At 41.2% G+C, this 19,503-nt stretch overlaps 1 protein-coding gene across 3 annotated transcripts in view; it reads left to right on the top strand.

Annotated features, from left to right (window-relative positions):
• LOC140646193 (interleukin-1 receptor type 1-like) overlaps positions 1-19,503 on the top strand; it is a 38,869-nt gene that overhangs the window by 9,585 nt on the left and 9,781 nt on the right. For 2 of the 3 annotated variants that reach the window (XM_072849757.1, XM_072849758.1), the window contains exons 8-14: positions 1,779-1,844; positions 2,396-2,516; positions 4,684-4,832; positions 5,129-5,272; positions 6,339-6,479; positions 6,665-6,826; positions 7,325-7,650. In XM_072849757.1, coding sequence (XP_072705858.1) covers positions 1,779-1,844; positions 2,396-2,516; positions 4,684-4,832; positions 5,129-5,272; positions 6,339-6,479; positions 6,665-6,826; positions 7,325-7,650 — 1,109 coding nt within the window. Of the gene's footprint in view, positions 1-1,778; positions 1,845-2,395; positions 2,517-4,683; positions 4,833-5,128; positions 5,273-6,338; positions 6,480-6,664; positions 6,827-7,324; positions 10,047-19,503 lie in introns of those variants that run through there. The other variant, XM_072849759.1, reaches the window with a different exon arrangement.

The raw sequence follows: 19,503 nt of genomic DNA on the forward strand, positions 1-19,503 counted from the left end.
ATGTCAAAGCTTTGCTGCCCAGACTATCTACTCAGGTCCCTAAACAGGTGCCCTGTAAGGCTTGGTAGGCACAATACTTTCTGCTGTAGCTGCACCCTCTGTCCTGCCTGTCTTACTTCTCTCTCTCTTACATTATCCTCTTGCTGCAAGAACAGTGAACTAAACCAGCCCAAATTGTAGCAGTATCTTGACTCTGTGTGTCCTATCTGTTTCCTTCAAACCTTTGTCTCTCCTGTTTTTGGTTTTAAGCTCCTCAGCACAAGAACTGCTGATCTCTGATATTGTGTGTCTAGCTCAATAGACCCTGATTTATGTCAGGGGGCCACCAGTACAACAAAAAAATATAAAAGAAGGCCTAGCTGTAAAACACGAACTCCTTTGCTAGCACAGCATTATGAGATTGATATTGGATCACTGAAAAAGCTGTGCTGTATCAAGGTATGAAATGCCAATGCTGCTTTTACATTCCAGCTGATGAAAGATATTTTCAGGTTTACTAAGAGATTGCATTACTATTTAATGGTCTCTTTTCATCTTGCCTGTTTTGTCTGTGTGTGTATATATATGCATACATATGTATGTGTATATGTGTGTATGTATATATATGATATGAATATGTATCATATATGTATATGATGTGGGTAAACAAAATATGAGGAACATAAGGTCAGATCAGATGACATGATCATTCTGGTCTTCAAATCGGTCCCTAGAACTTCTCTCAGTGTAATTTCAGTTTCCACTATTCAGTAGAAGCAAAATCATATCACTCCTTTGCCGTAAATGACTGAAGGCAGCTCAGTTGTTTTTAAAGTCTCCAGCTGAGCAAGTCAACACTAAAATGGGTGATTTGGGGTCCAAACAATAGTGCAGGCCCAGTTTTCAGAAGGGGAAGGATATATTCGGGGCAATCCTGTGTGCTTCTCTAGGGGGCTCAAAAGGGATGCTTTATGATTTTGTTTTGTTTATTTGTGCTCTTGGAGAAACTTCCTTGAACTTTGAATATCTGATAGGAAATGTTCTAAAATGCCTTACAGCTGCATGAGACAGCTGGAAATGGTATGTGTGTTCAGTCAGGGACCCTCCAAGTTGGGATTCATTTAACCACGCTGACACATTTTTAATGTAGATGTCTAGATCTCCGCCTGTTGATTACTCTCCCTTTGTAGCCTGTAGGAGAAATAAGCTTTCCAGAGTGTCATATATCTAGTCCTAATGTAAACATCTAAAAGGGGCCACTGGTGTTGTACTTCCTTATAGACAGTGCTGTGGGAAGAATTGTAAGGACTTTAACTAGAGTACAGAAATTATATTTCCCAGTTATAATAGTAAGAGTCTAGAATAGATGCACAAAGTATTGTGCCTACCAAGCACTCCTAAATATTTGGCTCCAGTTTGTATCTGCGGGGTGCTGGGTGACAGGCTATTCAGATTGTAGAGGGGTAATACTGTAGATATTTACCCATACCCTTCTCAGCGTCTGTGCATGCAATATTACAGGGTTTCTATGCCATGGAACAGTCAGGCCACCATGAGTGTGTAGAGATTTGTGGCACTACATTTTGGAAGAGGTGGAGCAAAGAATAGCATAGCTTCAAGTCAGAAGTAACGACTACCTGAGATACGGTACTTTCAGTATTGAGTGATGTCTTTTATAAAATTGCTGACAACCTTGTCCATAGGACAGGGGTTTTTTAGGTTGTACTTGGGTTATAGAGCATAGAACAGGCTACAGCTGCCCCAGGTTTTCAGAAAAGAACTTTCTTTCTTTTGGTTAGTGAGCCCACCAAAAAAGCCCCCCGAAATATCTTATCCAAGAAACAACTCCATTGAAGTGGAACTTGGTAAGTAGTTTTCTCTATAAGAAAATATTATTTTGTATCCTGCGGAGTGCCCTATTCTGTGTTTTTTTGTTTTTGTTTTTTTGACAACTAGTTCAGTGACCAGCTCAGTTTCTCTATGTTGATTTTCTGAAGGAGGAGTGTTTGGGGGTGAGAGGGAAAGAGACAAGGCACGTTGCTTCCAAAGTCCTTGGAAACCCATATAGAAGTTTCTCAGATGTGAAGAAAATTATAGGGAACCCAAGTGATTCTCTGTCACATCTGTTGCTTTCCATCACTCTGGAAGAGATTCTAAGAACAGATCCATCTTTGAATCTGCGGGGAAAGTGATGCCAGGGAGAGGCATCTTCTTCCTGGATTTAACCTCTTCCATGCTACCAGTCTCTTTCTGAACCTTCAGATCACTGAGTGTATAGACCCTCTGTTAGAATAACTTTTCTGAAAGGGTGTGGGACCATCCTTAGCTGGTCTGTGTGGGAATCTGTGAACAGAATTTTATAGACTTTAATTAGAGTATGGACATTAACTTTTCACTTTGTAACACAATTTTATAGGCTCACAGGTTACAGTGGATTGCAATACAACAGGTGCTGATGGGTATGAGGTGTTTTGGACAGGCAACGGTGTGTATATTGATGTATTTTATATGAGCAGAATTTTTGCAAGTCCTTATGAGTAAGTATATTTTCAGATTAGAAAATACCATGTTGGCAACCAAAGTGGAACTTTCGCCCTTTGCCTTTAAAATATTTAGCAACATTTTTCACTTGCTTAAATAGCTTTCTTTTTAAAAACTCTAATGCTTGCCTCCTCCAATTCATTTTCTGCTTTGAAGTAGAAACTTGAAACATAGTAGGCACATGGGCTTCACATGTGATTGTGCTCTTTTTGGTCATTGTAAAAATCTGTCTTAATTTCCAACCATGGAAAAAGGTGTTTTGTAGACTTACAGTCTCATAATCCTAATACAGTTATTATTGAGCAGGCTCTGGCCTGGCAGAGACCTCTTTCAGTTGAATCAAGCATGTCCAGGCACATGATATTCAGACTGTCTCTTTCTTCTGCATTCTGTTTTCCCTTCACATCTGCCTCTCTGAAAGGTTGCAAGAGGTCAAACCTGTGCTTTTGTACAGGAGAAATTGAGACTTCCAGGAGAAATTTCTCTGTACAGGAGAAATTGAGACTTCCAGATTTAAGAGCCTTGAGTTAGAGAAGTGTAACTATTAGAGAAGACCTAATAGAAGACTTTGTTGAGGACATTTGTACTGAAGCTTAGTGGGGTGAGAGGTGAAAAGGGAGACAGATTTCCAGTGATGAGTTGGGGTTTGGGAGGAAAGCGGACTTGGACTGAGTAAAGCATGAGAAGGGCAACTGAGAGATAAGGTGAGGGTGAAAAGCAGGTTGAATGGAGTTAGGGGAGAAGAAAGTAGACCTGACTTGAAAAGGCAACGAAAATTGGAGCAGAAGGCAATATGAAAGTTTCTTAGATATGACAAGTTGGGAACTAAAAATTGCAGGTTTTTTGTTAGCCCTCATCTCATGGTGCTGCTATGAAGAAAGAATGTGATCATTTTTGTAAATTCTCAAGCACTATCTATGAGCGAGAAACTGATGAAGAAATGAGAATGATACCTTCAAAGTAAGAATATAGTTGTGAGAAATAAGTCCTCATCATAAAACAAAGGGGGAAAGAAAATGCTGAATTCTTTGAGTGCTCACCAAGAGAAAACCCTATACAAAAGTAATATTACTGTATAATGACAGTAAAATTGCTGTCATAGAGAATTGTAATGCCATAAACAATTGGACCATAATGCAGAGGCACACGGTCACTGAATTGATATCATAAAATCAATATTATTTTTTGTACTTCCTAGCACTTAAATGGTCGTCTTTGCAACCATTCATCATTTGCATTAGTGATGTTGATTCATTCATTCCTTGTTACAGTGTTCAAATTACTGTAACTTGTTGCTCAGAAAGTGATTCATGTGGTCCTATATATGCCCTTTATGATATATTTCAAGCCTTTATTTTGCATTTTAAATGGTAACTAGAATAAGTTTTCAGGAAAGAATAGTGCTTGGCTAAGTAGGCTAGTTAGTTAATTTTGCATCTGAGGTCTACTGTTAACAAGGTAGTGGTATCCCTCATTTTGCTGGTGGTTAAAAGTTGCTTAGTTCACACATCAGTCACACATCATGGTACACATGACTAACTGAATGTGCAGCATAATGAGCATTTTTGTGCCCTTGTACAATGTGTGGGGGATAATCTGTGTCTCTTAATGGTGCAGCCTGATGCTTTAGCTGCTACAAGTATGTTCTGATCCATAGGGTGAAGCAGCAGTTTAGACTCCACTGCCTGCAGCCGGAATCACACTATGAATTGGTGTTCTCTGCTGTGGGTCACCACCTTTGATGTCTTCCATGTCCCAGAGTTGCTTACTACAAGATGACACCCTTGTACCAGGGCCTCTTTCTGTGTCATTTCACATTGTGGAATTTCTCTGTCACCAAGCACTGGGGCTCTCCACCTACTCTTAAAGGGGGTGGGAAGCCCATAACAAGGGTTTGCTTCAGTTTGTAAGGTATATTTTTGTACTTTAGGCTATAGAAACCTTATATTCCTTTGGGAAAAGACAGCTCCAGATAAGATAGCGCCTCAGTAAGAGGCCCACTGTTGTTTGGGTTTCCTTCATATAATGTAATTGCTCATCTATTCTGAAGTGTGGTTGACATTTGAAGATGGAAACAACCATTGTCATGCTGCAGCTGTTAATGATGAAGCCATTCCAGAAAGGGCTGTGGTTTTATGGCTCTATTTGTCACCTATTGGATAGGGAGGAAACTTCTTACGATGGACGGCCTATGCATTCTGTGAAGCTAATAATTTCGGAAGTGAATAGTGAAGATTATGAACAACCGTTTGTCTGTCAAGCTTCAAATGCCTTTGGGCAGGTTGCATCATATATTATATTAAAACACAGAGGTAAGAAATACTGTTATTTTTGAGGCCTGTGTTTGTCTTGACTTCCCCAGAAGGGGTTTTGATACCAAATCCTCATATATCATGTTGACAGAAGACAGATGGGTTACAGTTTGCTGTATGTATGCATGTACCTGTGCATAGGGGAGGAGGCACTGTAGTACTGTATTTATCATTATTAAAATAATAGGTAGATGGAGGTGAAAAATATGGTACTCAAATTTGTGTTACATTTGTGTAGAAGATCAGAGTGGGACTAATTCAGCATTTTAAAAAAATCTTCCTATATTTTTGTGCAGTTCCTGATATACGAAGATGGCTGACTGGAGGGCTTGTCTCTTTGTTAATTTTAACATTTATTACTTTAATAATCTACAAGATTTTCAAGATTGACTTGGTGCTTTGGTACCGTAATTCTGTCTGTGCCTTTGCAAGTAAGGAAGGTATGTGAGTGTGACCAGGTATGTTAGTGTAACTAGCCTATTGTTTTTTTCATTTGCCATTCCTTCTAAGCAATAATGTGATTATTTAGTAGAATGTATGTGGAATTTCCTTGAGGAATTTTCAGATATGCATAAAGATATTTTGGGGGTATTTTTTTCAGTCATATGGGTAAAATATATAATCACAGTTGAGGTAATAAACACTGCATAATATTGAAGGCAGTTGTGGTGAGATAGGTCAAAAAGAACTCCAGGTTTTCCCCAAATTAGCACGTTGCTTTTTGCTTTTCTGTAAAGTAGTTTCTTTACATGTAGATTTATGGTCACTCTGATGATGATCAATAGGTGTCAGCAGAGCTACATCCTGTAAACTAGCTGTTTTAAAGATGTGCGTTAAATATTTATATTGAAAATCAGACTCTCATTTTCTCAGAGATTAATTTTGTTGGTTTTTTTTTTTCCCCGACTTCTCTCTTTTACAACACTTTCCTTCTAAATTCTGTTAGTTATGATGGTTACATGCCAAAGAGAAAAAATGCTGCTAGTTCTCTATTCTGTGATTGTTCTTATATGTTTTTATTGCTGTGGTGTAGATAAAAACATTGGACAGGTGTGAAAAAATTGAAATAAGTGCAAAATTATAGATATTTTGTTTGGCAGCCCTCAGAGTTAGACTGTCTGAATTACCCCATAGCTTGAAAGTAAATGATTATGTGCATTGAGATAGTTAACATTTACTCATGGCTGTTCTAAATGTTTTCACAGAAAAGTAATTTCAACTTCTGGTTAAAAGTTCAGTTTTCCCAGAACACTTTAATAGAGTTCTAATGAAAAAAAAAAATCAAAGAAGCTATGTTTTGTAGCTTGTTGAGCTAAAGCTGATTTTGGTTTGGTTCCTTCGTTCCTGTTTATTATGCGATTTTAACTCTCAAAACCTCAGCTGCCTTCTGGCCTTTTCTTCTTCCTGCCTTTCCCTCACAGAATTATTACAAGAAAGACTTGCCATTCTCCACTCTCTCTCGTGGTTAGTCAGAAGTGGAGATAACTGCTGTTGAGTTTGTTTCAGGAGAGGTGGTGAAGAAAGTCCTGCAAGATGACACTTTCTTAATGTCTTGGCACCTCTGGGGTTGGGGGCTCCTTCCTGGAGGTCCTAGGTCCTGCATCCAGGTCACTTGCTGGCACATCCGTCCCCATGATGGGAAAAGAGGTCAGGTTCTGTGGTTGATCATCTTTCTTTTGCTTTGCAGAGCATTTTAGTGCTTTGATGTTATTCTGTCAGATAGGTGAATCAGCCCCTCATTACTATCTTTAAACAGTCCAAAATGAAACCTTGCAATAAAGGCATGTTGCTGGGTTTTAGATTTTTAATATAAACATTTGTATTTGTTTTAGATGGGAAAATCTATGATGCATATGTCCTGTACACAAAAAGCAGTGGAGGCAGAAGCTTCTGTCGTCTGGAAACCTTTGTTCGTAGAATACTCCCTGATGTTTTAGAACAACAATGTGGATATAATCTCTTTATATTAGGAAGGGATGATTTACCGGGAGAAGGTATGCTTTAATCAGTAGAGTTAATAGGTTGTCTTTTGACACATTATTCTCAGGTTAGAAGATTATATATACAATTAAAAACCACTTATTTTTGGAAAACGAAGCTGTATTTGTTTATTTTTAATGGGTAATTTTTCCCTGTGTCCAATGGACTTTTTTTATTTTAAATTTTTTTTGTTTCTTACGAAAAATTCTGTTCTGATGTTATGAGGGTCTGTACTTTCTTTTTAGTGATGAACAAATGAGAATTCAGCAGCATTAATAATATTGTTGAAGTTCTTTGAACGATATCTGCTCCTGGGGACTGAAGAAAACAATTTTTATCAGGAATTTCATGCAATGGATCATGAATCATGAATGACAGTTGGGAGATCTTAAACCTACCAGTCCTCTGAGCTAGCCACTGCTCCGTATATATGCAATTTTAAAATTAAGAAATATTTTATATCAGTTGTAAAGTTTCTATGCAAACTTTGATTGTTCCTTCATTACTTACAGCTGTGGTCAGTGTTGCTGATGAAACCCTTAAGCAAAGCAGGAGACTGATGATTATTTTGGGATCAGAAACATCTAGTTGCTGCCTGTTAGAAGACACCTCTGAACAACAACTAGCTATGTATAATGCTCTCATCCGTGATGGGATTCAAGTGATTCTTATAGAAATGGATGAAATACAGGACTACACAAGCATGCCAGAATCAATCAAATACATCAAACAAAAACATGGAGCTATCCAATGGAAAGGGGACTTCTCGGAGAAATCTTGTTCAGCAAATACAACATTCTGGAAAAATGTGCGCTATCGAATGCCATCCAGGAAAAAGGTATCTTATCCTGAAGTGTATTTGTTGCCCCTAACTTTGAACAATTCTGCAGAAAAAGGAAGTTAAGATGCACTTATTAAAATAATACTGAGAAGGTAGTTCTGAAATGTGGGGTTTTTTACACAAATTCTTTATATTACAAGGTAAATGTTTTCTTCAAGAAGTAAAAACTACTCATGCCTTCCCCAAATTACACCCTAAAAGAAAAACTCTGTGCAACTTTATTTCTGTTCTGGGTTTTGGATAGTGACACAATTTGTTGTGTTAATCTCACACAGATATGAGAAGTAAACGTTGCTGATGGTGGTAGACTATCAAATAGTTGTGGTCCACATAAATGTAATATCCACTGAAAAAGCAGCTGTGAAGTCCATTCCTTTAAATTGAAACTACAGTTGATAAATTAAAAATCTGTTTCTCTTGTCAGCATTTTCCTAGTCATTCTGTTCCTCTTCTTGTTGCCTCTCCATGATTGTCTGACTTCCTCATTACTGGAAGAATCTGCACTGTGCAAGCTTTGGGGACCCCTCTTGAGCAGCGTGTCTTAGCCTTGCTTCTTGAAGGGGTTGGGGAAATACATGACATAGCAGGTATATTTAAAACTACTCACAACACTAAATGCGTTTCAGCTGAACAGTTGGTACCAAACGTGTTCAGCAAATGGAATGGAATCTGTGGCTTTTAGACATTTGTTGAATAATTCTGTGATATCTGGTCTATGGGGTGTTTCTAAACTTAGTCTCTTGAAATGGTCAGGAAACTGAAAATATGTCACATTTCTTGCAAACTGGAGGCTTTCTAGACTGTGCTGCTACCCTGGAAACCAGATGTTCTCATTCAGTGTCTCAACTGTGCTAATTACAAGCACAGAAATTCCCTGAGAATCTTATCAAAGGACCGTGCTTGGGCTGGGTATCCTGGAGAGACTGGAAAATGGCCAGTTCTGAAACATGACTAGGTGCTAATGGCAAGAAATAACATCTTGTCTACTTGTGAAAGAAAAAAATGAGAGGTGTGTGGCTATATCAGCCTGCTTGGGAGTAGCTTGGTATTTCTGGACCTGACTCCATTGTTCTGTGTGTGTCACCATGAGAAAATGACATGCTTCCTTTTCAAGTTGGTCTGCAGTGGCAAGAGTTGTCACTCTCCAGCCTTGAAGAGCATCATCTGAATGCAAATGTGAATCTGCTTGCTTTTTTTGTTCTTTTCTGAAGTTAAGTAGGTTCTTACATTATCTTTATTGTCAGGATAGCATCTGTCACTGAATTCCTTTCAGCTGGTTCTCAGAAATGTGTATACTGGAGAATATACTCTTTGTTGGGCTGTAATGATGGGAGAGAAAGCAAGGTCCAGGAGTGGAACATACGTTTAAAGTGAAAGATTTGCAATAGCATTTCATGATACCTTTTTCTTTGAGAAGGTCTATCCATACTCCTTATGAGCACTGTCTCATTCTCCTGGCTGTGGGGTTCACAGCTGTGTAATTTTCCACAGCCTCCGTTGACTAGAGACTTCTTCTGAGATGTTGCCATGAAAACTGAGAACAGGATAGATCCATCAGATGAGGTACTATTGTTCTAGTAGATGTTGAATCAGTCTTCTTTGGAAATGTGTAATGTTTGGGCTGCAACCTTTAAAAAATAAATTTAGGAACTTAGAGAGTTTAGATAATCATTATTGTCAAATTTTTACATTGTGTTTAGACTTCGACTTGCTCAGAAAAGTGTTGAAAATTACACTTTCCTTCAAAGATTTTTTTTTCACTTGTGTTTAAAAACAGAACCCTCTTGTTTTCTGTGTAGAATGACAAAAATAATAAAGAAAAGATGTTGAAACTGTGGTAGATTTTTTTCAACTTCCTACTCTCATATGCTTTGAAATAAAAAAATACCAGTGACTCTAGGATTTGCAGTACTACAGATAAGTACATTGATTTGCATGGAGTTGTGCTGGTATTTTTTGTTTCTTCTGTGAATGTGCTGTTGTGATTCTGGCCACTTTTTTCATAGTTCTTTTCAAAGGTTTGCTACAACATTCAAGATAAGCATTTTCCCACTAAACGAGACTCTTAAAGACTCTTAAGTGAAGACAGATGATTGTGAGTCATCATTTATCTACCTGATACTTTCTTTTAAACAACCACATTTAATATGATTATGTAGGCATTTTAGTATTCTCGAGTGAAAATGAGTGTGGGAGAAATGTTTCAGTTATTGTGATTAATTGTTAGCTAACTACTTGAATGTAGCATGACATGAAGTGGCTTATCCTTTTGTCATGGGACTTTATTTTGAAGCTGGATTTTGTCTCTGTTTTCTCCCCTTGGAAACTTTTTTTTGCAAGTCACATGGGAAAACACACTGTTTTTTGTGGTATAATAAAAGAATTCCCAGAGAGACAGATGTGCTGATTGTTCTTTATTTTAAAAAAACACTATTAGTTGGCCAGAGGCCTGCTTCTGGAAACTTAGTAGCTTCAGAAGGAAAAGGCGAATGCAATGTAATCCATGAAAAAGTATTTGTTCACCACAATGTGGTAGATACATTTCAGTTTATTGTATATCTATGCTGACAGATAAAACATTCAGTTATGTGGTGTAAGATACATTGAAAGCATTCTCTGCACCATTTTTTACTTTTCAACCATAACTATGTGATACTTCTGTTGGCTTGTTCCTGCCAATTTATTTGGCGCTCCAGATTGCCCCTTCCCTTTCTTGCCTTGTGATTAACTTGTCTCAGGTTTTCTAATTCCACTGCATCTTTCCATCCATACTGTGAGGCTAGTTTTTTTCTGGGAGACTTTCCTCCTTTTGTAATTTTCCTCCCATATCCCACTTCCTTGCCTTTATGTCAGCTAGTGCTGAGATACAGCCTGTTTCATGTTTTTAATGTACACATCTATGACTGTATTAATTAATGGATAGAGGCTTATGTAATGGGGAAGATGATGTGCTCTGAGCCCAAACCCAGAACGAGTTGTTACAACCTGGTGGAGTCTATGTGATGGCCCCAGACAGGACAGCCCTGACTGACTTTTTCTTTTTTTCCTTTTAATTTACCTCTATATTGCATCCCAGCAGGTAGAAAAGCACAAAGGTGATTTCACATTTCCCCTTTATCTTGCTGCCTGGAGCTTCAGTTAGAGGGGGAAGCCCATTCTGCCTTTTGTTCAGAGGCTATGGTGGTTTAACTACTGTACCTCCTTCCATAGCTGCAGTTAGCTTGAAGACGAAGCAGGCAGAATACAGTTAATGTTTATAAAAATCTGGGCTAAGGAGAGACATTTTTTTCCTAGAAATACTTACAGATGTACTACATTGTAGAGCTTCAGAATACATATAAGTAAAATCAGTGGCTAGCAGCTTTACTGCAGAGTATTCCCAGGTCTCTGGTTTAGTCATAGGTGCTACAACGCATGAACACAGGAGCGATAGAGTTTCCTCCTCTCATCCCTACACTCATTATTCCCGAGAGTAAAGGCAAGGTACGCCACTTGATGTGTATGCTTGTTCTCTTTTACAATGGGATAGTATTAACCAGGACTTGATGCATTTGTTGAGACAAACTGAACATTAGTCACTAAAAGTGAGCTACAAAGTAGTACAAACCACTTGTGTCCTCAGCCCACTCTAAGATTGCTTCCCATGTTGAAACTGATTGGAAAAAGGAGTCTGATGTCCCCTGGGCATCAGGTGGCACAGTTAAAAAGGTCAGCTGATGTGTGACTACCTCCGAGAGGGCACCCGGGTCACTGTGGCGTTACAGCTGGAGCAAGAGCTCTGCTTGGCAATGACGGTGACTATCGGGAGTTGGTATTTCACCCTGAAGAAAGGTAGAAAGCTCACCAGGTCATTAAGGTGAATTTTCTGCCCCAGGAAGGTTGGATTTGAATTGCTGCTCCAGATCAGGTGACTTTAGAGGTGTAAATTCTTTTTCTGGTTTGTTTTTGCCCCCAGCCACTCATTTGATCTTGCCCTATATTTTATTTGAGCACAGCAGTGGCTGTAGTAGAAAGGGGAATTTTGAACACTATCTCATTAGATTCTTTTTTTCTTTTTTTTTCACTAACCAGTTTCCCTGATGGGCTTTATTTCTGTTGGCAATTATTAAAATCCATGTTCTCTCTTTCCTTTATCTCACCAGCAATATGTGTCAGGCGAGTGCTTCCTTTTCCTGCATTGATGATGGTAACACACCTCAGTGCTGCCTCATCTCTCCTCCAATCTGTAATGCGGATTTTGATCTTTTGCACTTTCTTGCTCAGTTTATATACTGTGAATATATACAAATTCCCTGAAAGATGGGAATGGCCACATTCAAGTCCTTAAGAAGGTATTTTTTCTCTCTTTGAGCACATTGTTTCTAATACTCACACTGTTTGTTTGTTTTCTATTTTTCAAATATGTGCAACTAAGTATTTCTTCTGTGCCATGGAAGTGGGTGACTTGGACAAGCATTTGGATTTGGAAAGAAATTGGAGCTATCTACTGTTATCCTACCTCTCACTCCTAGGGCAGACTAGGGCAGACACACTCAGACTGTATCAACTAGGTCTGTGCTTTCTGGGTAAGGTGTGCCACAACCACATCATTTCAAATGGAGCATAGGAGAAGTGGCAGGACAAATGCGTTTTTGTAGGAGTAAAGAAGTTACAGACAGGTAAAGGAGGTTATAAATTCTCCCACTTCTGAAATGGTGAATAAGCAGGAGATTTAGGAGTTACAAGAAACAAGATTCATCTGTCCCTTTAAAACAGAAAAAAAATTGGCAGTTAACTCCCCTACATATTGCCTACAGGAACAAATAGTGAAAAAGCTAAAGAGCTGTCTTGACAGGGACACTCACAGTGGGAAAGAACTTGTGTGCCGTATGTCCCGCTACCATCTGTGTACGCTCTCTTGTGGGTCGTGACATCTGGTTCTGCTTGATATCTGGCTCCGATTCCTGTATTTTTAGAGTAAACGGGACTTGATTCTCCTCAGAGACTGAAGAGAATAGAACACATGCTGACTTCTGCAAGAAAAGCCAAGTTTTTCATAAAAATATGTCTCCTCAGCCTAGATCTGAATGGCTTGATACACGTATGTATTTAAATGAGCCAAGGATGTGCCAGCACCGTCTGCTGTCACTTTTTAAAAACCGCTAACTTTGGTGTGTTTGACATTTTTGGAGGGTTGGGCCATATAGTTAGTTGGGTACCTAATTTAGGAGATCCAACTAGCTTATTACTGAGGAAAGGGTCACGTCCAAGAGAGTGAACAACTGAGGATGGGAAAAGATCAGGGGTGCCAGGGTGAGGGCTGGTGAGGGAGTAATAACATCTGCCACAGGAAGTGGCCGTGGGAATCCAGAAACCCCACAGCAGTGAGCTGCATCGGCCTTGCGCTGTACAATGCTTCCACCTAGTGATCCTTGAAAGCCGGGTGGGACTGAAGCTCTCCACTTTTAAAAAAAGCCACTCTGTTTACATAAGATCATAACAAAGTTCTGTTGCTAATAATGCCAAGCCACAACACTAAAACAAATCCCACCAAGAGGGAGTCAAAAAAAGAAGATATTCTGATGACTGCTGTTCTGAATTATGCCGTAATTATTATTTTTAGTGCTTTCCCCATCCTTTGTAGGAACTAGCAGGGAATATAGTGGAAAATGAGATTTTTGGCCTTCGAGTCTGTACATCTGTAATTCAGTGCCTCAGAATTAATTGGGAAATGGGGAGGAGTAGTCCTCTGTGGAGCTGTGTTTCTTTATCATCCTCCAGCATATGCCAATTAGATCTGACTGCTTTATATTGAGCAACACTTCCCATTGATTATTCCAAGGAAAAGACTATGAGTGGAGACCACTTCTTCTGGGATCTGCATTCCAGCAGATCAGCCGCACGTGACGGCTGAAGGACCATTACCAACTGTGTTCTCCCCAGGCAACTGAGAGTCCCACAGCTCACTTGTCATAGTGACTATGGAGAATTTGTGCCTAATTAAACTATCTATCTAGCCCAGTGAGCTGGGTACAAATGGGTCCAATGGTCACACGGTGAGAAAATCTTGGAGTCTGGGATGCTGAAGTGTTTGTAGGACCCTGGTCTGCAGATGGACAGTAAGCAAGATTCAGTGGTCCTGGAGTCCTTGAAGAAGAATTGCCTCAGGGCTGCCATCAGAGAGGAGCCTTTGGGTGCATCATGAAGACCATCCGAAACTGGACATCACAATGTTCCTGGGAGCAGGAAGCACTGGCCAGTTCTCCCTGGCTCTGCAGGTTTGGAACTCTAATTTCACAGGCAGTGTCTCTGCCACCTGAAATGATCAGTTCCCAGTCTTTGCCTTGGAGGATGTGCCCAGGTCTCAAGGGACCTAACAAACCCTCTTTTCACTGCTGGTAGATAGCCTCTTTTTTTTCTTTCTTTCTTTTTTTAATCTACAGCCATATGATTTGGAAGTTGAAGAGAGGTGCAAAATGGAAGTGATGGGGTTATTCCAAAGCCTATCTAGAACCTTTGCCAAAATCTCTGTGGAGCAAAATTTTTTACTTGGATTAATGCCTGTCTTAACAATAATAATGATAATAATAATAATAGATAGAATTAATAGATAGAATAATAGAGAGATAGAATAATAAATAGAATTAAAAATGCAGCCAAATCAAAAGATCCTGCCATGGCTCAGGCAAAGCGTAGCTTCTGAGTTCCAGAACTAATGGTGAAGATAAGACTTTACAGAAAGTGATTAAAGCAATTAGCAAAGGATGGCTGGGGCAGAGTGGTTTGTAATGCTATCACCAATTCAAGGAGCTCTCAGTAGAAATTGGATTTTGTAGCTAGCACTCAGATGGCAATTCTTGAAGTGTTATAGTAGTATACGCATCAGGATACATGAAGGTCATCTAATGACTGAAGAGTCTAAGAGCAGCCCCAGGCATGCTTCGTGTGGTCCTCAAATGTACAGTGCTGCCAAAGCTGAAATTTTCTGCGGCAGCTGTGGGGAGGCTATGAGCAGTCACTGGTATCCTGGGGGAGGCTGGGAGTTAAGGAGAGGGGCTCGGTGGGTAGGGCTTCAGGAATCTGGGAGCCAGGCCATGCACTTCTTTCTCTTTTTTCCAGTCTCTCTCTCTTCCGTGAAACCCACCAAAACAGGCTGCCTCTTGCTCACCTGGTACTCAGTGGCACACAGCTGCTTCTCACAGAAAACCAACCACCTTACTCATATGGCTGCACTTGTGAGTTACAACACATCCTAGCTGGAACTGGGCTAGAGCCCTTGAGAAGGCAGTCACTACATACATTTCTCTCAAGAATGTGAATAATACAGGGTAGTGGCTATTTCCATTTACAGAGTAGGCTCCTGGTGGACAGTATGAAATGGTCTTTCACAGGAAATAAAAAGAGAGGTCTTGGCCTCATTGCAATGAGGGGTAAAACAAAGTGCATATTTTGCAAAAGAAAACATGTCATTTTTAAAAATAACTGTATGACTTCTTCTTTGGCAGCTAAATACCATCTCAACTGAGTAAGAGGCTAATTGGAAGAAAACCCCTTTCAATGCTTTAAAAGTGTTTAGCCAATTTGACCTAGACCTGGCAGCATTAGAAAGTATTTGTGGCCTGGCCTGGCCTGGCCACAGCACTGGCCCTGTGCTCAGCACTGGTGAGGCCGCACCTCGAATACTGTGTTCAGTTTTGGGCCCCTCACTACAAGAGAGACATGGAGGTGCTGGAGCGTGTCCAGAGAAGGGCAACGAAGCTGGTGAAGGGTCTGGAGCACAAGGCTGATGAGGAGCATCTGAGGGAACTGGGGTTGTTTAGCCTGGAGAAAAGGAGGCTGAGGGGAGACCTTATCGCTCTCTACAACTACCTGAAAGGAGGTTGTAGAGAGGTGGGGGTCGGTCTCTTCTTCCAAGTAACAAGTGATAGGACAAGAGGAAATGGCCTCAAGTTGTGCCAGGGCATGTTTAGATTGGATATCAGGAAAAATTTCTTTACTGAAAGGGTAGTCAAGCATTGGAACAGGCTTCCCAGAGAGGTGGTGGAGTCACCATCCCTGGAGGAGGTCAAAAAACATGTAGATGTGGCACTTCAGGACATGGTTTAGTAGGCATGGAGGTGTTGGGTTGATGGTTGGACTAGATGATCCTAGAGGTCTTTTCCAACCTTAATGATTCTATGAAGGGAGGAGGTGAGGACGAATAAAGCAAGCAGCACCCTACATAATTACTGATTAAGGTCATGTGTAGCATTTTGAGCTGCTTGTGGGACACGTGAAGCAGCAAAGTGCTGTTTTATCTTTGTATGTACCTCTCTCTAAGCACAAATGTACTTACTATGAGCATATTTCACTGCTCTTGGCTTTTCTCTTTGAAGATAAGTCTAATCAGCCTCATGATCTTCCTTTGATTTCCTGAGCAAGGCCACCTCCTGGATCACCATGTTCCTGTCACAAGACCCGGTGTTGTGGAACTTCCCTTGCCTTAGATGCAGAGCAGATTTTTAGTTCCCCTAAAAGCTCCTGGTTTGTTGTCAGCGAAGTCTTTTCAAGCAGCGAGTACAGAGCACTTCTGAGGGGGAGGGGAGCAGAGACTTTACTGACTGTGTAGGGATTCAGCTGTGGAAGCAGTAATTTTTGACCTACACTGAAAACCTGCACCTGTATTTCATAACCGAGTGCAGGATGTACCCACCTGCAGGTGATCCTAAATGCCTCCGGGAGGAAAACGAGGCTTTTGACATGCAATGAAGTTTGGTTACAGACGCTGCAAGTCTGCGTGTTCCTCTGGTTAGGGACTTGTAAGGGCTGGAGGGAGACTTGCCGGCTGCAATAGCTCCAGCTGACCAATTCCTTGGGCCAAGAGCTGTCTCACAGCCAAAGGACCCAGTTTACTTACGAGGGCTGCTGGGAAAAAAGAGGAACGACAAATGCTGGAGAAGAGCACAAGCAATCCTCTGCAGAGTCAGGCCAGCAACTGGCCGAGACAGGCGTTTTGTCTTCAACAGTGGCAAAAGGAGCTGCTGAAAATCTGAGCAATATCTCAATAGCAGCCCAGGCAGCTGCCCCAAGCCAGGGCAGACAGGTTGGTTGCTGCTACCTTCTCCCCTCTGTGCCCAGCCTCAGTGTGCTCCAGCTTTGGGCGACATTTCTGAGGGTGTAGGTGGGCATCCAAGCTGAAGCCACCCTTACTCTGGTGTTGCACCTGCGTGGACAGCCTCCCAAGGGTGTCAGCTCCAGCTGCACCTCTCATTGCTGTCAGCTTAAGCCAGCTTGGCTCCTGTGCCATGGCCATGTCACTTCTGTGCTGTGACCATCCTGTAGGCTGCTCCTGCAGTGTCTCAGGTCTGATTCTGGGCCTGTCATCCTTTGTGCCTCCTCATGCACTCCGTCAAAGCCCAAGGAAGGGAGCCAACAGCAGGCAGGGCCCTAAAAAGAGCCCTTCCTGTAGACCAGAGATGCTCCCATGTGAAGTCTCTCTCCTCTTGCTTGATCTGGCCTCACCAAGCTGCAGCACTGGTTGTACAGGCACCTTGTGCTGGCAGGCTAATGGGTTCTGTCCCCACTAGCTGTTAGCTGAGACTACCCGGGGTTTTATTCTTGCAAGTTTCAGAACACAATGGTGGTTGAACAAAAGTGAGTGACATTGTCACATGAGTGCTCCTGGAGATCTTGGGGTGCTCTGAGCTCTCAGTGTGCTTTGGTCTCCCGTCTGCCTGTTTGCCTACAAATGTCAGCAGGGAGCTGTGCGCATTTGCAGGTGCTGGGCCATGGCTAATTCAGGCTACATGGATTTTTATCTCCAGCACTCAGGATGTGAAATCTGAGCTCCACTGAAACCCTGGGACCAGGATAACATTCTGGTGTCTGAACCCTGAAGTTTCTTCAGTATTTTGCTTCCTTTTCCCCTCTCTAGCAACAAACAAAAACCCGTGTGAAACCTGCTGGGTTTTGCGTAGCTTGTTTGGCCTGTGTTGCTTCAGTATTTCATGGCATTTTGCCACTGCCTTTAGCAATAGGTGTCAAATGAAGTTGTGTATTTACAGTAAGATGCTTTTATCATGCTTACTCAACAAATAGTTAGACTCACAGAGGCTGTTGCCTTTCTCTCTTGAGAGTGAAGAAGAGGTCTTTGTGCTTCCTGCAAAGTCTGTTGCTATTGGTGGGAAAGAAAGTCCCGGGGGTGAAGTATCAGAACCCAAACACTGTTCTGTAAGCCTTGAAAACCACACAGAGAGGAGCTTATTTCCATTCAGATAAATAATGCTGAGTTGGTCTGTTGTTATTGCATAACGCAATTAACCACATCCTCCCCCAGAGAAACAATAGAGCTGTCTTTCCTTAGTAAGATGACTTTGGGAGGTATTAAAACAGTTAACTTCTCTCTTAAAGAAAACAGCGTTCTTCGTTGGTTAGCAAACACTCATGCAACATGAAGTCACCAGAGAAATGTCTTCAGGAAACATGCTCGTGCGGCCATCCAGTGCAGCTGGATATCAGGAGAGTTGTGACACTTTTTTGCTATTCTTCTGGCATGCTCTGACAGGTACTTATTCCCTGTCCTCACTACTTTGGACTGTCCTGCTCCCTCTGTCTGCCCACACCTGCTCCAAGGCTGCCCTTTCTATTGTGCCAGCACAGCTGCCTGTCTGTGAAACCTGTCCAAGAACCAAACCAGCTGAAAAATAGCTGTGCTTTTGTTGTTCCTCTTGGCCAGTTCTTTCTTAGGTAGATCTGTTTTCTGAACGGTCTGCCATCTAGGAACACAAATTTTTTTTTTCTGGCACAGGAGAGGCAGGGAAGGCAAGGGTGGATGATTAAGGTGGCGTGAAAAGCAGTGCTCCTAAAGCACAGCCTTGGTAGGGTTAAGCAGCTGTTTGATGGTCTGTGTTCTTGTGGCTATACCATTTCCAGCACTCAAGTATGGTCTTTTGGAGCCCCCTCTGTAGATTGCAGTACCATGCCAGGAACACATTGAGATAATGTCTCTCTTCTCTGGGCACACATTTGGGTTTTAAATATTTTTTCTACGCCTTGCATCTGATGAACTTTCAGTTGCCCTGGTCAAGGGGTTGAGCAAAAAAGGTCGTATCCCACAGTAAGCAGCATGGTCTGAGACACCAGCTTCTGATGAGGGGTATTTTCTGCAATCAGCACAACTTTTCTCCTGTTTTTACCCATTCCTTTATCAAGCTTCAGCACAATCTCAGTGCTGGCCATCCAGCGCATTAAAGAGAAAGAGATGATGGATCTTCAGGAAAGAGATAGCAGCCCTGTGTAACTCCTTGCCAGAGGACACTGCAGAAGTAGGAACACTGGTTCCTAGGGAGACCAGACTTGGAAGAGAGATCCAGTAGGAGGTGAATAAACAGAAAAAACATAACAGACTCAGGAAATTCCTAGTGCTGAGAGCAATTGGAGGCTAGGAGAGTACTGAGGTGGAGTTATGGTGTATGTTGGCTGTGATCTTACTCTTTACTTTTCCTAATAGTCCTTACTACAGAAAAAGTACTGAGCTAGATGGTCTAAACCAGCACAACTGTTGTCATGTTTCTATGACTTGAACTATAAAAGCATTACAAGGATGGAGCTATTCCATCAAAGTTTGCTATCACTGCTGTTGACAAGCATTCTTTCATGTCTTTTTTTCCATGTCATTTATTGATGGTTTCATTCCATAAATGGCAAGTCTTGGAAGGAATCATCTTGTCTGAATTGTAGACTCTTGAAAATTCATCATTGTCTGTTTCTTTTGTCTATCAATGCCTGTTCCTTCATGTCAATAAAGTTTGCCATCATTGTCTATTATATTGCCTCAAAAGGTTCCACAGTTGCTTTTTATTCTTGTGAAAATTTGTCATTTTTCTGTGATTT

This window comes from Ciconia boyciana, chromosome 1 (assembly GCF_034638445.1).
Source record: "Ciconia boyciana chromosome 1, ASM3463844v1, whole genome shotgun sequence".
Taxonomy (NCBI): Eukaryota; Metazoa; Chordata; class Aves; order Ciconiiformes; family Ciconiidae; genus Ciconia; species Ciconia boyciana.